General features: G+C 41.9%; 1 protein-coding gene across 2 annotated transcripts in view; it reads left to right on the top strand.

The window, feature by feature from the left end:
• The window catches only part of AKT1 (AKT serine/threonine kinase 1), a 76008-nt gene that overhangs the window by 29588 nt on the left and 28886 nt on the right, over positions 1-17534 (top strand). For both annotated transcript variants that reach the window (XM_062628094.1, XM_062628095.1), the window contains exon 3: positions 12237-12365. In XM_062628094.1, the coding sequence (XP_062484078.1) occupies positions 12237-12365 (129 nt within the window). The remainder of the gene's footprint in view (positions 1-12236; positions 12366-17534) is intronic.

Below are 17534 nucleotides of genomic sequence, written 5' to 3'. Positions count from 1 at the left end.
GTGATGGCTACAGCTGGTGTGGCCTAGGGTGGGAGTCAGACTTCCACTTCTCCCTGCCCTGCCTGTTCTCTCAGCAGCCCAGTACCTTCCTCCCTGCTCAGCAGAGATCCAGCTCCAGGGGCACCCCTTTGTCAACACCCTCCTTTCTGATGCAGCCAGAGTGCATCATCTCCAGCCAGAATGGATTCATCTTGGCTCATGTCTGCCACACTATTTGCCCTGTGCAAGGTGCCTCTATGCTCCCCCTTTCTCCTGCTGCTTCCCTCCTGCCTTGTTGGCAGCAGCAGCAGGGTTTTCAGGGTGGTTTTGCTTGGCTTGACCCATGGGGCAGTAGAGGAGCCCCTAGCAGCTGCTGCCTGAGCTGATAGCATCAGATCAGGGACCAGTGGAAGAAAATGCTGTAGCCAGAGTGCGCACTAAGCATAGAACGACAAAGCAGGGTGTGCATGCAGGGTTTTCTGTACATGTGCATCTACCTTCCCTTGCAGAAGTCCCTGAGGCATGACATAGCCCTAGATGACCTTCCTCAGGAACGTTACCCCAGGTGACCTGTAGTTTGGTTTCTCCGTCTCTCTCTCTCTTTCTGCCTTTCTCTATCAACAAGGCAAAACAAAAAACCTCATATATGTGAGTTTGAAGCTTTATTTTACAGCTTTCTGGTGTTCTCATTCTTAAAGTGTGGGAGCATAACTCTCGTGGACAGCTGCTGAAGTTGTTGGAAGTTCTTCTACAAACCCAGAACATAGCTGTAACCTGGCTAGGCAAATGATGTGTTTTGGTGTTTGTTTTGCTTCTGTTCTTTGGGGACATGCAAGTCAAGATGAGCTACAGAGAGCAGAGTGTGCTCAGTTGTGGGACGGGACTTTTGGGATTCAGGTGGTAGAGGGGATGTGCATGGTGAGGAGCAGTCGTATGGTGTGCTGTGCTTGAAAAATCAGGTGCAGAGGAAAGCTGCGGCCCTGACCTCTAAAAATGCAGTGGGGCAAGTGCCAGGTTTGCACATGGGAACTGGTGTGAGTTTAGGGATGGCTGGGGGTGCAGAGCTGTCTTTGGTTTTCCCTTGGGAATGGTAGAAGTTGCAAAAGAGGAGATTGGAATTTTTGCCCTGTCTTCCCAAAACAACAGTTCAGGTCACTGCAGGCTAGAAAGCATTATTCAAGCTCGTGTCTTCCTGTGCCCATCTGTTTTTTGCTTCTGTGTGGTATATACTCCTAATTTTTGATGCCTTTAAAAAAAATAGAAAAAGAAAATTGGCTTTAACATACTGAGATGCTGTTGCAACATTAAAATTAATTCATGGTAACAGTGTCAAGGTAGGTCAGTCTTTATTCAGGTGGATCTTTATTTCATTCCTGCTTGTGAAAGGAACAGCTTTCCATGTTACTGTCTGGAATGCATTTCTCCTGGAGCTTTGAGCAGCTTTGAGAGGTACAGCTTACTAGAATAGATGACTTTGGGGCTCAAAAATAATAGTCACAATTATAGGTATGTGTTTTTAATAGTGCATACATATGTTCCAATATTACAGGGCTAAATTGTGGTACCACTGAAATCCAGCCTGATTATACTGAGACTAAAGATTTTTGGTGGTTCTTGTAAAAATAAATTGAATTTTAGTAGTGTTTAAAGTGACAGAGGTGTGTCCAGCTGAGTCTGTGTCCCTGTTGAGGCAGCATTGTGGATTGTGCTTGGCTTTACAGTGACGAGACACCTAAGTCCAAGGCACAAAAATTCTTCGCAAAGTTTCTTACACCTGCGTTGCTTAGCTGAGCTTAGCACCAGAGCTGCAGCGGCTTTGTGCTCTTATGTTACCCAGTGGTGAAGTTGCTGTAATAAATTCTCAGTATGCAATTAAATTATTTTGCAAAATTCCTCTAAACTGAGGCAGGCACTCCTGTTATCTGGAGGCGACTTTCCTTTCTGAGTTTGGGGTAGTGACTCAGTGAAAGTTATCTCTGGAATACTAAATTTGGAGGAGTAACCAGGAGGTTGCCATGATAACAAATATTAGAACTTGCTTTCTGGGAAGTGCTTGTAATTTTTCCATTGATTGCCATTAAATGGCTCAAGATAAATTAAACTTATTAGAACTAACATGGTCTTCATGTACTTCTCCAGGGTTTTGCAGACTTGGTAGTGATAAAATGAAGAAGGGAAGTCCAAAGTAGCCTCAAACATATAAATAGCACACCCTTTTTTATGTTGCTTCTTATTTTTGCCATTGAAATATTTGTTTAACTTGGCTTTTATGCATGTTTCTATAAAATATTTACCCAGTAACTGTCTGTATAAACATGTTTAAAATTCTGCATTGATTTTTTTTTTTTTTTCCTTGGCACTCTTAAAAAAATTTCCTGTTGCACAGCATGATCACACAATTACTGCTAGAGCTTTTATTGTAAGTGGCCTAAAACAACTCTGTATTTATGTTGAAAATTAGGACTCAGACCCAGAAGCTGAAGGATGGCAATACAATGTGCTAATTTCTCACCCTCCATAAATTGTTCTGCAGCTTAGTTTTCACAAATAGAGCTTTTTTTTCTGTTTCAAACTGCTTCTGAAGTTGGTCCATATTGTCTGTTTTGGAAAAGCTTCTGTTCCCATAAATCTCACCTGATGTCCTTTAGCCCTTTTTTCACCATTTCTTTACCATTCCCTGAGTTTTTGATTTGCTTTGTGAATGACCCAATGATCTAGTAATGGGAGCCTAGAACAGCAAGCCAGGGGCTCACTGCAGATGTTTTCTGCGTGGTTGCATCCTGCATTTTCCCTCCTCTGCTCTTGCTTTCCTATGTGCATCCACCCCCAAGTTATCAGCTCACCTCTCAGCTTCACCAGCTTTGGGATTTTAATGGGGAGCCTCTGCTGTGTAATTTCCAGATTTAATGTTCGCAAAGCAAATAAATGCATCATGAAAACCACTCTTGCCTGAGTGTTTGGCTCTCCTAATCTTTTTTTTTAATGGGGCAGAGTGGGGGAAAGAATTAAAATCAATTTTTAATCAATTAATGATGCTTTTCCTGAATATCCTCTATGTGTTGGCAGCCCTAGGAATACAAGCTAAAACTGTGCTTTCAGACTGACTTTGTTTAATCTCTGGAAGAGCTTTAGTTTGTGTGTGTTTCATTGCTTTGTCCCCTATTACACTATCTGTCAGTCTCTAGACAGTATTTACTGAAGAACAGAACTGGGTATATCATATTCAAATAAGGCATGTGTTCAGATAAACTCAAGAGTCACAGCTAAGGATGCTTATGCTAAGAGTTAAAGTAATTATATCAGCTTTTAGATAATGTCTAGAAAAGCCCTTCATTGTTCTAATAAACCAGGGTGTGGTATGTTTGGTGTTTTTGGTTTGGGTTGTTTTGTTTTTTTTCTCTGTATTTTTAGTAGAGATCATAAAATCTTTGGAGGATTAAGTCACGCCTTTTATATAAATGCATGCAATGTATTTAAGAGCTGGATTTGCAAAAATACTGATTGTATTAACTTCAGTATGAGCTCGAGGAATAGTTGTGGGTGCCTCTCTCCTCTAACGGAAGATATTTAGAAAGTTGGAGAGGCTTACTAGTTTCGGTGCCTTAGCTGCTTGTGCTGTTTACCATCATAGGTAAAAATTACCTGGGGAGAAATAATTGTTCCAAGCATGCTTAATTCAGTTCAGTGAATCTGACACCTCCTCTGTCATTTTTGTGTATTTATAAATATTAGAGAGTTGGGTATCTGTCAAAAGCAGAAGATATGTGATGACACTTTCTGTTACAGGAACTTACTTTGTTAAAATGCTGTAGCTGCTTGCGAGTATACTATAGAAAAGATTTCCCTAATTGTGTTGGATGCCTCATAGCATCATAGAATAGCCAGGGCTGGAAAGGACCTTAAGATCATCAAGTTCCAACCCCCTCTGCCATGGGCAGGGACACTTCACACTAAACCATGCTACCCAAGGCTTTGTCCAACCTGGCCTTGAACACTACCAGGGATGGAGCATTCACAGCCTCCCTGGGCAGCCCATCCCAGTGCCTCACCACCCTAACAGTAAAGAATTTCCTCCTTATGTCCAATGTAAACTTCCCCTGTTTAAGTTTTAACCCGTTACCCCTTGTCCTGTCACTACAGTCCCTAATGAAGAGTCCCTCTCCAGCATCCCTATAGCCCCCCTTCAGATACTGGAAGGCTGCTATGAGGTCTCCACGCAGCCTTCTCTTCTCCAGACTGAACAGCCCCGACTTTCTCAGCCTGTCTTCATACAGGAGGTGCTCCAGTCCCCTGATCATCCTCGCGGCCCTCCTCTGGACTTGTTCCAACAGTTCCATGTCCTTTTTATGTTGAGGACACCAGAACTGCACACAACTCCAGGTGGGGTCTCACAAGAGCAGAGGAGAGGGGCAGGATCACCTCCTTCAACCTGCTAGTCACGCTCCTTTTGATGCACCCCAGGATACGGTTGGCTTTCTGGGCTGCAAGCACACACTGCAGCCGGCTCATGTTCCTTTTCTCATCAACCAACACCCCCAAGTCCTTCTCCGCAGGGCTGCTCTGAATCTCTTCCCTGCCCAACCTGTAGCTGTGCCTGGGATTGCTCTGACCCAGGTGTAGGACCTTGCACTTGGCATGGTTAACCTTCATGAGGTTGGCATCAGCCCACCTCACAAGTGTGTCAAGGTCCCTCTGGATGGCATTCCTTCCCTCCAGCGTATCATCGGCAAACTTGCTGAGGGCACACTCAATCCCACTGTCCATGTCAGCGACAAAGATGTTAAACAAGACCGGTCCCAACACCGATCCCTGAGGGACGTCACTCGTTACTGGTCTCCAGCTGGACATTGAGCCATTGACCACAACTCTTTGCGTGCAGCCATCCAGCCAGTTCTTTATCCACCGAGTGGTCCACCTATCAAATTGATGTCTCTCCAGTTTAGAGACAAGGATGTCGTGTGGGACACTGTCGAACGCTTTGCACAAGTCCAGGTAGATGACGTCAACTTCTCTAGCCCTGTCCATCAGTTCCGTAGCCCGATCATAGAAGGCCACCAAATTGGTCAGGCAGGATTTCCCCTTAGTGAAGCCGTGCTGGCTGTCACCAAGCACCTTGTTGTTTTTTATGTGCCTTAGCATGCCTTCCAGGAGAATCTGCTCCAAGATTTTGCCAGGCACAGAGGTGAGACTGACTGGTCTGTAATTCCCTGGGTCATCCATTTTCCCCTTCTTGAAAATGGGGGTTATATTTCCCTTTTTCCAGTCATTGGGAACTTCACCTGACTGCCATGATTTCTCAAATATGATGGCCAGTGGCTTAGCAACTTCATTCACCAGCTGCTTCAGGACCCGCAGATGGATTTCATCAGGTCCCATGATAATTTTAAGTCTCTTTGCTCCCACTGTGAGGTAGTGGAGATGCAATTCACTCTGAAATTGTTTTCAGTGTAGCCAAAGAAGTCACTTCATACTTCCCTGTAATTTATGTAGCTATCCTTAAAACTGCTGTTTTCTTAATGAAACTTCATTTACATCTTCTCCCACTGGAGACAGCTGTAGGTTAGTACTAGCCTGACTAAGCTGTGCCAAAGGTAGGAGTAAGGAGTTTTTTACATGCTGATTAATTCTCTTTTGCTCCTTTGGGAATATCTGGTATTGCTTAAATTGATTGCTGTAAGCAATATGGCAACATTTTTGACCTTCTAAAGCTGAAATTCAGCAAAAAAAAAGGGGGGGGGGGATGACACAGAACAAGAGGAAACTCTGAGTTTTACATAACCATACAGTTGAAATACAGTGATTAAAAAATACAGAGGTGTCATTTTCTGTAATGGTGGTGTTGGCAGTGATCTCAAACCCTTTGACAGAGATGGAACTGAAGAATGCATTACTTGTCCATCTCCTGCATGGAGAACATACTGGGTGAGAATTTATTTTTCTTTCTCCGTAATCTGCCTTTTCATCTCTCCCGTGGCCTAGCTTTGTGAATCAGAGCACCCATTCCTTGCCTTTGTTAGGTGTTCCCCATCTGCACTGTTGTGTAATTAAAGACAGAGGTAGCTTCCAATACAATTATTTTTCTACACAGTGCACCCATAGAGCTTTGTGGGAAGCGACAAGCCAAGGCTGTTGCTTTCTGAAGTTAATTTAGAGCTGTGGGGTGCCAGGTGACCAGGAGTAGTCCTCATGGGGCTCCCTTTGTTGCTTGAAGGCCAGGCCGCTCAGCCATCCCCCTTCGTTCCCCTCTTCCCTCCCCTCCCATATTCCCCCAAGATATGATAATGAAGCAGGTGCCCTGTATGGCAGCTTTCTGTGAGCGTGAGAAACGACAGTAGGTTTAGAAAAGGCAGAGCCGAGCCGGAGGAGGAGGAGGCATTTCTTCTTAACCTGTTGGCAGTCACATCACTCACAGCCATGTGGGCTGCCGGCATACTCCACAACCTTCCAGCTGCCTGAGGGAGAATAAAGTGGGGAGTGGATTTGCTGTGCACCAAATTATCCCATTGCAGCCACGGGACCCCACATTAGAGGAGCCAGCCTGCGAGCTGCGGAGCCCTGGCCTGGTGCAGACGGGCAATGGGCTGACCTGCTGCCCTGCCAGGGAGCGTGCCAGCAGCAGCCCTGGCTGCCTCATTGACATTCAGGGCACAAGCGGTGCCTCCGCAGCTGTACGCTGGAGGTGGCGGCTGAGGAAGCATCCAGAGAGGGGCCCAAAAACATCATCAAAGAAACTGCCCCCCTTTGCTGTGCCTCTCAATAGGCAGACAAACCAGAGATCCTCTCACTGAGCGTGTTGGGAAGGACATTAACATAACCTCCTTTCCCCCCCCCCCCCTTCTTTCTTTTCCCCAGAACCTGGCACTGTACTTAAATATCTTGTTTCGACAGTTTGTTGAGGAAAGGGAAGAGTGGTGCACCAGCCTGGTGGGTGTCTGTGCAGCTATTTTTAAAAAACAACATATTTGAACTGAGAGTTTTCATTCGGGTCACCCTAGACTTAATTTTTTGGTGTCAAGTCGTTAAGATCCAGAATTAGCTTGCTGTGTTTGGAAAGGGCTTCCTTCCGAGTGCTTTAGAAATGCAAAGGCAAGTTTTCAAGCCCTGCTTTCTGTTTCCAAATCTGTTTTGATTTCAGCAGGTTTTGAAATGAGCAGACGCTTACCCTATTTACTCAAGCAGCACAAACTAACTGTAAATCTGTCCCGCTCTTCAGCACACATGAGATGGCAGGTTCGAAAGCTTCATATCTTTAAGGAAGCTGGCATCTGGTTCACCAAAGCCTTATTAGGCTGACAGGATGCAGACCACTTCTCATAGCCATTGAAGTCTCAGAAATGAGTCACTCTGCCTTTGACCAGTGGCACGTTAACACTGCGATTGGCGTAACTTTCGTGTTTCCCTCGTGCAGATCAGGGCAGTACAATCAAGGAATGTCATACATCTTTGGAGTGTGTGGGAATGTAGGGAAAGCTTGCATAACTCAAAGCTCTAATATTTTGAGTGTTACACTTAATTGTAATTCATGGTGATAGTTTGGATGCTCAGAGCAGAAAGTTTAATGCATTATTTACCCATGGATTTGTGGTGGTCACTTGAGTGCATGTCGTATAACTGAGATATTGTTTTCAGTTGGTTCTCCTGGGCTTATTCGGGTTACTTTGGAGCATAAGAAAGTTAATAGTTGGTCCAACGCTTGTGGAAATATCAAGGGTATCACTGGACACTGATTTAGTTAACCTAATGACTTTTTATTTTCAAACCATTGGTATGTATAAGTTGATTTAAAAAAAAAAAGCAGAGGCTTCTTAAGTGTAGTCTGTTCTGAATTAAAGGGTGTGGTGTTGGCTTTGAATGAGCTTGATGCAGCAACAAGCATGCAGCAGTTGGTAAATAAAGATGGATTTTCTTTTGTTCTGCTGGTGCTTGCTGCTCATTATTCTCCACTTACCCTGTGAGCTTCCCAGGGAGTGGCAGCTGTTTCTGATGTTAGACACTCTATCAGTGGTAGACAGCTCCAGATTCGGTGAGGAGAGGAAAATAACCTAACCCTGCATTATTGTAAATCCTCAGTAGAATTAACTTTTCATGAACCAGAAGAGTTTTGTGTTTAACTTTTTCTGAAATATTCAGGCGTAAGCATGCTTTGCTGTATGTGTTACTGTGAAAAAGCTTTTCTGGCATGAGATGGATTTACATTCTAAGTGTGTGTTAAGTGTTATAATGTGCAGTGTGTGGGCGCAGACACAAGGCAATAAAGGGAAATTGGTCTATAACAATCTTCATGTATATTTCCAGATATATACAGTTTGGGAATCTTTGCAGTTTGGAAATTGCTTGGAGTAAACAGAATGGTGCATAAAGATTTTAAATAATAAAGCTAGCAAGCTACAGAGGAGTCTGTTTGGTTCCAGGATTTTATATGTAGGATTTATAACCCATGCTTTTGCTTTCCTGTCTCTGCAGTGTTAGCATTCTGTTACTGAAAACAAAGAAGGCTTTGCCAGGGCATTACACAAGCAATGAATCAGAGAGGAAAAAATGTTTTGCTTTGTAAATTGTTCATTTTTCCATGGTGGATCATTATTATTATTTTTTTCAGTGTTGTCTGATAGCATTTGCTACACATGCTTGCCTTTACTGTATTCGGTACAGTTCTGGTGTGACTGCATAACTATGAGTATTGGTGACTTCAGGTAGCTTCTTGTGATTCTTAAAAACAAAAACGCAACAGGAGCAAAAAAACACAGGGCAAAAATTGAAACAGCTCAGTTCACTCTTCAGGCATGACAGCTTAGTGCATGTATCAGAGGAAGGAAAAGGTGTTAATGTTTTTCAGTCAGCTTTGTCCAGGTGGTTCCACAGGATTGTTTTTTTCTGTATTGACCAACTCCTTTTCTGCCTAAAATACTCAGACTTGCTGTCATGATTAATGTGGTCCTTCTCACATGTTGCAGAAATTTTGTAGTGTTTTTGGCTAATCGTAAAAATGTAAGTTTGTTTCTCAAGAATACATACTTTGTACATTTTCTTGATGACTGTGTTGTTCAATTCGTGTTTCAGAACTTCTGTAGAGGAAGGACAGTTTGTTCTGGCTTTAGTGTAAAATTATGCTTACAGATGATCTGATTGGGAAGTCATGCACCTGGCAATGTCTTAGCAGTGTGCTGGAAGATACAGAAGTATAACCTTAGTGTGTTATACAATAAAATTTATACCTCTGATACTTCAATGTGCCTCATGCTGCCCTTGGCAAGGGCAGTAATCACTAGTATGTGTTCTTGCCATATTACAGGTTTCATTAAGCTCCATATATGTGGAAAAAGAAGTTTAAAATCACGTTACTTTTTTGCAAATTGAAAGGTGGATCAGGTCCCAGAACCAGCTAAAGCAATAGCTAAGGGAAGGTCCAAGTAGAATGGGCTTTGCAAAATGCCTGGCAATAATGAAATCCTTGAATTTTCACAAAGAAAGAGTGAAGGAAGAGTGAATGTGGAGGAGGATGCTATGTATGTATGTATGGAATACACCATTTTAAAGACTGTGTGATTAATTCTGTTAGATGATATGTTTCTAACAGAAAAACAGATTGGTGGAATAAAGCTGGAAGAGAGTATAAGAGCCAAACATAAGCATCTAATCTAAGAGGAAGAGTCTCTTGTGACATTACAGTGTAATTTTGTGCAAAATTATGCATACTTAGTGAAAATAACCAGATAATAATTTCAGAATTTGCAAAAAAATACATGTCTTTATAAATAGGAGGAAGATGCATAGTGTAGATTAGGAAGTAAGAGAAATGGAAACTGTCTTGCCCCTCTTATTTTTCATCACATCCAATTTGGATTTAGTCCTAAATGCAGGTATGATAAGGGGTATGTGATGGTGCCTAGGTCTTCTGGGTCTGCCTTAAGCAAGAGAGGAGTGTACTGACAAGTCAAGTATGTAAGTGTGTTCCAAAATCATGACAGTCTTGGCAGCTGTCTCCTTACCTGCAAAACCTCTTCTCAAGAGCTATGCTGAGTATGCTGTGCATCTTCTTGTCCCTGTAGTCACATCACTGGTGTAATAGTGAGGTTGGAGTAATCTCACTGACCTGGGCTGAGGTGGACTGATAATTTAAGTGTGAAAGGCTTCCTAATCTCCTACTGATCCCAGAAAGTTTTCAGCTTTTAATTAAGGTTAGAATTAAAAAGATGTTGAAAACAAAACCTTTTACGCTTACTGCCTAGCTTATAAATGTTAAACCATGACAGCTATAGGTGAGGAGTTCTGAAATTCATAAAGCAATGATGACATTCTTGTAAACCCCTTATAGGTTAGTATAATGCAGCTGTAACAGATGTCTCAAAGAAAGACTGAGGTTTGTGCTCAGAGATTCCTTTTTCTCTCTTCCTTGCCCTGCACCCTGTTTCATCAGTGCAAATGGATGTTTTCTGCAGACATGGCAGCTGGAAGGGTGGCTCTGTGTGACTCTCTCCACCAATTCAGTAACTCTGTTTTTTGCTTTAGATGAGAATATTCAAAGCCTAACAAGGGCTGAATAGGTGAAAGCAGCAGCTAGGGGTGCATGCGCCCCTGGCCATGTGGTGTTGGTGTTGGGATTGCTTGTGCTTCTGTATGCAGAAGAAGAAATGGCACAGCTGGTGCCCAAAGCAGGTTGAAACTGCACCACAGAAGGAGAGGAGGTCTGTGAGGAGGGGAAGAGGCAAAGCAGCTGCAGGGGAGTTGCTGGGGCAGTGTGTACATTGCTGGGAGAGAAATTACCGGCGAAAGAGAGCTAAGCAGCAGGGAAACAAGTGTGAGCACAGCCTGGGAGAACAGAAGAGCAGCAGAAGGTTGCTGGAGCCAGTAAATCTGGGGAACCTTTTCTTCTTGCTACTCCTGGTAGTTGTTTGAAGAGCTCACTAGCAGAAGAAATTGTGGGCACTGGGTACCAGCCACTACAAGGGCAGCATCACAGGGTGTGCAAGTCTGCTCCTGCTGCAGCAGACCAGAAGGAAGCTTTTCTCCTGGTGTGCTCCCTCATCCTCTCCCTGGTGTTGAACAGACAAGTGAGAAAAGATATAGAGGGAGGAGGGTATAGGGGCTGACCAGCTGTGGGGGCTTTGTAGTGACTGCTTCTTTATTTAGTATTTTAAAATCAGTTATTGTTGGGGTGAGCAGTTGGAAATGTGTGGCTGGTACCCTGGTTTGAATAGCACCTCAGGTGGGACTTTTGCGATTCACCTGAGTAGAATCATTACTGCAAGACCTTGTAGGACCTAGAGGGCCAGCTTGACAGCATGTAAAGCTGTTTGAGGTTCTGGAGAGACTGCCGCAGAAAGTGACAACAAGGGCAGTGAGCAAGGGGGAAACTGAGGTATGCTGACAAAGTCCCCCAGAAGAGCCACAGGTGGAACCCCTGTCTTCCTTCCCTAAAGCCCAGCTGAGTAAATCAGTAAATAATTGAGGGTTTGATCCACTGTTGGTTTTACTCTGCTGCTGGACATTTTGAATGTGGCTCTGTCACAGTCATGTGACTGTCACCTGTGCAGGTTACTCAGATGAACAGTAGAATGGTGAGAGCAAGGGATGTTTTTTTCTGTCAGAGAAAGGTGGAATATCTTTCACAATAGATGCTTGTTTTCTTCACTGTGGTAGCTATACATCATCCAGTGTTTTCCCCTTCATATTGTGATATATCATCTCATGTTTCATGCTTGAGATGTCATGAGAGGAGTGAGTGATGTTATGTAACATAAGCAGAGAATTATCTTTTTGTGGTCTAAAAGTGACTGTTGGTTTGGTAAAGCAGTTGACTAATTAGTAAATTACCCATTGTTGTTTAAAATACTTGCACTGCAAAATGTAAGTGAAAAAAATTTCTCCGCTTGTCAGTATGAAAAATGACAATAGCAAAAATAATACATAGGACATCTGCTCTGATTTTTTTTAAATTTAAAATGCATTTAAGGCAGATGTTGCAGAATTTGAATGGAAATCGGAGTTGATGGAAGAACAAAACATAGCTGTTTACCTTTTATGATTAACATCTGATAATCATCTGATAACCATTTTATGGTTAACATCTGACTCAGTGCCTGTATTTTTCCGCTGTTTGTATCAGAATGAACTGAGTGTTCTTAAAACTGTTGCTATGTCAGGGTGACATATAGTTTCAATATTAACAAAAACCTAAGTATTGGCAAGCCAGTTTGGGGTGCAGATTATGGGGTGTTTTCTGATCTTCTCTCCCTTTTCCCATCCTTTCTTTCCAGGAGAATACATAAAAACATGGAGGCCGCGGTACTTTCTTCTAAAGAATGATGGCACGTTCATTGGCTACAAGGAACGACCGCAGGATGTTGACCAGCGGGAATCGCCTTTAAATAACTTCTCAGTAGCTCGTAAGTGGTTTTTACCTGCTCTCTCATCCAGTCTGGGGGATGATGTCTTCTTTTAATCATAGCACTGGTAAGCTGGGTCAGTAACATCAGAATCTGCCCAGAGTGATGTATGTAAACACTCAATGTGTTTATTTGAAATGATAACCCCTTCATGTGTTTTTCAGAATGACTGTGGTGTGAAGTTTTTTCTACTAATTTACTATTTCTGGGTATAGAATAAAATGGGTTTATTTGTTAATATTTTGTATGTCTGTTATTCAGCAAGTTGCTTTAAGGTGAAAGTTCACCCAGGTGCGTGTCTTGATACTTGGCAGGTAGGCACAGCTGAAGTGTTTCAGCCTCTGTTCTGCCACCAGGTCTGGATTCTACTGGCATTGACATAGGTTGAAGTTATTTGATTGGTAGCATAAGAGAATGCAGAGCAAGTACTGTTTTTAATGAAATGCACTCCATTTTTCTGAATTTTGAACACAAACTAGTATTTCTTCTATTAGAGCCAATGAAATGGTTTGGAAATAATGACATCTCCTAACCTCTGCACTCTGTCCCATGCAAACATTTCCGACTTTGCTCAGGTGCTGCAGTACAGGATGTGACAGAAGACTCTGAAGAGAATTTCCTTTTCTTGCTCGTGTTTTTAACCTTTCGCTGTATACTTCCAGCTTTTATTTTTCTCCTGTTCTTAATCTTTCCTGTCTCATGATTTCCCTGTGTCTTGTTCTACCACTTAAAAATAGATCATTGTGTTACCTGTTATTAACAACAGTCTGTTCTGTGTTCCTGGTGACTAGTGGGAGTGAACCTCTGCAGAGAGAAAGGGTAGGGACTTTCCTTCTCCATTACAGGGTAACTTGAAATATGTGGGGTTCATCTTTGTAGTTGAACTTTAAGCAGACAGAATTATTTTGGAACACCCTGGGTCTGGAAGAGGGCTGGGCAGAACTAGGAATTAATGCAGATATTAATTTTTTTTTCCACTGGTAGCAGTGTATACCAGTTTTGACTGATGATGGGAATAAATAATGGATGTGCTGTTGCCTGGTTCCTCTGTGCAGGATGCCAAGAGTGCTTTGGCGTTTTTGTCTCATTTTATAGAGGGAATTGTTGTAGTGGTTTTGTTTCAGTAATGACACAGTGCTTTCTTCTTTAGACTGGTATCTCCTTATGGATCAAGAATGTAAAGAAAAGCAGCAGAAAGCCATTAATTCATAAATTAATTCAGTACTTGGTCTGTAGCCAGAAGCTTTTAACAAATACACTTTTTGCAGGACACTTCTATGCTGTTGCAGCCAACTGCATTACTTAAAATAATTAGTTACTGCAGCTCTGTCCTTAGGAGTAAAAAAGAAAAGATGCATCTTTTGCCTTTGTCCAAGTTGCCTTCAGAATGGGTTAACTTAAGTCGGTTTTTACAACAGGAATATGGCGTGCTTTGTTTTGGCAGATTGAGCCCAAGTTTGTTACCATGGTGTCAGAGCGTTGTCGAAAAAGACTCAACACATGCTTTTAGAATAAGATGTAGCCGCCGTAAGAGGGATGGCGGGGAGGGTGCTGAGTGGAAGGATGTTCCTACCAGTGGGTCTTGCCTGGTGAACCAGTGACAGGTCAGCAAGCTGGGGGGAGCTCCTTGCTAGAAGTCATTATTGCGGTTTTGGGCTCATAGAAGCAGCTGTTGCCCCACCAGGATTTAATTTCTCATGTAGGCACAGGCATGCAATGCTGCCAGCATCTGATGTGCCGTTCCCTTCTGGGTACCCTTCACACTTGAATCATTTGGATGTGTTTTGCACCACGAGTTTTCCCTTTGAACCTTCTTGCCTGGTACTTTCATTTAGGTTAACTTGTCGAGTTAGCATGAGTGAACTCAAGCTACCTCGAGGAAGACTCAGGGCAGAATGCAGCCTTGTGCTGCAGAGGCAGCCTGTAGAAGCCTCCTGCCAGTGAAAGGTGGGGAGAATTCAGATTAAATGTTTTGTAAAAATGAATGTCTTTTTTTTTTTTTTTTTTTTTCCCCAAGAGCTTTTGTTAAAAAAAAAACCTGGCTTTTTTGTTAATTAGTGAACTAGATATTTTATTTTTTTTTCCTCTCTTTTTTAATGAGATGGCAGGCTGTCTGTGTCAGTTTGTTCTTTGGAAGTGGTCCCATGTTTTTGATTAAAATCTTTACCCTTTTCTGTTATAAACTAATGTAGGCTTTTTCATCTGTGAATGTAAAAGTGTTTTTTTTCATGACTAGGGGACTCTTCTTACATGTAGTGTAAAACTCATACTAAGTGATTTTTGTCAACCCATGAGAAAGAAGTAGTCCATTCAGGCAAAAGCAGTGCAGAAGAAAACATCTAATGATCATCTGTCTTTTCCTGTAACAGGCATGAAAACACTATTGGTAGTAGGTAGAGTGTGTGTTCCATGTGTTTCCTGGTCTCTTCTTTCTTCTGCATTAGACTTCTCCTTTCAGTCAGTGAAGGTTTTGATGATACATCTTTGAGAACTTGTGTGTAGGCACCCCACGGGTAAAGAAAGGCTTAGGGTTTTTTTTAAGTACCTTTTTCTCCACATAATTTTCAATTTAAAGTAGCTATATTTCTGTGTTTGTAATGTAATAATACGTTTATTTTCCCCAGAGGTTACCTATTGGTGATTTATTAAAAAAAACCCCAACCAAACAACAAGAAAACAAAGCAAATAAAACAAACAAACAAACCCAAACAAAACCCAGCCAACCCAAACAAAACTCCCACCAAAGCAAAATTTAGGAAAGATTGTGCCTGAGCATTTAACTGTGATTTCTGAATCATATTTGTGTTCATATTCTGTACTTCACCACTAGTAAGGTAGAAGGAATAAAAAAGCCTGTAACTAAACAGTTTGCTTCGGAGACCCTGTAGATAAACAACCAATAGAGCCTGTGTTGTAAATCTATGAGATAAATAGCCTTCATACTGATTTTAATCTCAGATTATCATGTATGTCTGCCTGTTAGGTTATAAGCCTTTAAAACCATAGCTGAGAAGAGCAGTATATTGTGAAAAACCACATGGAGGGCGAGGCTATTCCCGTTAGAAAGAAGGGATTATTTCTACTGACTGTCAAAAAGGAGGGTGAGCTGTGGTGGTTTTGTTGTACAGCTGAAAACATAATTGCTCAACAATATGAGTGCTCCTTCTGGGACAGGACTGCATGTCTGCAGTCAAGCATTTATCAGGGGGCACGGGGTGGCCAGATCAGCAGACAGATTTTTTTGTCTGCTGTTACGAGGGGCCATTTTAGTCCAGGTCTGTAACTCAGGGCTCCCAGCTCCTTCCTTTTGCCAAGTTTGGGAGTGAGTCTATATGGCAGTGCCAGCAGAACAAGAGCACTTCAACATAATATTCCTGTTTGCCTTTCCAAAGTTTTATTTATTCATCATTCCTCTTGCCTGATTTACCTTCTTCCCCCATCCCCATCACCTTCCATAAGGAAATCAAAGCAGAAATGGGAAGCATTCTTCCTTGACATTATTGTTTTAAGTGTGATGTCATTATAGAGGAAGCAGAGTTTGACACTTCCATCGAAAGTAATCTGACTCTTAGTTTAAGTGCTGGGGAAGCAAATATTGTGACATTTTAGAAAGTCACTGGGATAATACTAAGTGTCTTTCAAATACAGAATGGTAATTTACATCTGAATGCCTTGGTGTCTATTCCTGTTAGGAACAATTTCTCTGTCCTACTTTAAAAGACCAAATGCCAGGGAAGAATCAAGAGGTTCTTTAGAGCAATTTAAATAATTTTTAACAGGCTGCTGTTTATAGTACTTACTTTGTTTCAAATGTGAAATACTTATGTTGGCCTGTTTGACAGGAAAAACTGTCTTCAGTGTGGATAGTCGACCGTATTTGAAATGTGAATATTTTTATAGGAGAACCCCCAAACATGCCACAAATTAGACATAACATTATACAGCGTTTGTATCTATGCTGTAGTGGTGCATGTTGAGGTACGTGATATCAGGCAAGTTTGGTGCTTCTCTAGCTTGCCAACTACAGTAAAGAGCACAGAGTTGTTTTTAAAAGTAAGAAAAATTTATGGCTTCATTTTTTCATTGGTAAAATCTATGTGATTATCGTACATGGGGAGAGCGAACTGGTAGCTTCAAACTTTGTGAAGCCTATGTTTTGCAGCACTTTGGTAAAGCAATTTAAAAATAAAGCCGTCTGTATTTCTTGATATGTGCTGTTATGATTGAGCAGGGTAATTAGACAGCATATTGTTCACTAAACAAAACGCTTCTATGTGACATTCTTGAATTATAGTGGTTATTAACTGACAAATCTCTATTATTCATCTTGCTGTATGCCTTAAAGATTGCTGGATCAGCAAACTTACCAAATATCAGTGGACAGTGCTGATTTAGGGGAAAAGTGGTGATGTTTAATTGGTCCCCTTCTATGACAGAAAATGCCTTGTGTGGTTTATTGTGCTGAAATTAAATGGTTAAAGTTTAGAGTTTATGGCTAGTTTAAATATCTGTACTGCTACCTAATCTGGAGCACTGAGTCTGAATCTAAAGTCTTAAAATGGTAAGCAAAACCTCTCAGTTTTTTTCTTCATAATGTTGCATTTGTGGGTAAGTACAAACAACTTTGGATTAGCATGAGGTCAGAAATAGGCTGATTTTCTTCTTCAAGTCTTCAGCCAAATTCAGTATCTGTTAGGGCTGCATTATGCAGGGTCATAGGTAACAACCCCAGCCTTAATCTAATCATGTTAAACAGACAAAAATGGGAGACATAACAAAGAAATAACAAAACCAGAAGAGCAGCTAAGCTAAGGTGGGTGATCTGGGAGCATGAATGAGATCTTTTGAGCTGAATTTATTTATCAGTACTGGGCTGCACCACCTCTAATACATTTGTGGTTGGTTTTCATTGCCATTCTGAGAAAGAGGGTGGAGGTGGCTGGAAGGCTAAATAAGGCACTCACTGTGCAGCCACGGCTGTGTCGCTGTGTGGAAGTTCTTTAATCTCGGGGAATAAAGGAATGCCGTTCATCACACTAAAACCTTTTCATGACTCATTAATAAACTTTCTCTTATCTAATTGCACTGTTTTAGTAGGATGCAGTATAACCTCAGTGTGCTATTAAAGAAAAATTAGATTTTGTTGTCATGAAAAATGCAAAGTTACTC

The sequence above is a fragment of the Pezoporus occidentalis genome, unplaced genomic scaffold (genome assembly GCF_034315485.1).
Source record: "Pezoporus occidentalis ecotype Australia unplaced genomic scaffold, CSIRO_AGI_Poc_V1 ctg31, whole genome shotgun sequence".
NCBI lineage: Eukaryota > Metazoa > Chordata > Aves > Psittaciformes > Psittacidae > Pezoporus > Pezoporus occidentalis.
This window is presented reverse-complemented; position numbering and strand designations above follow the sequence as displayed.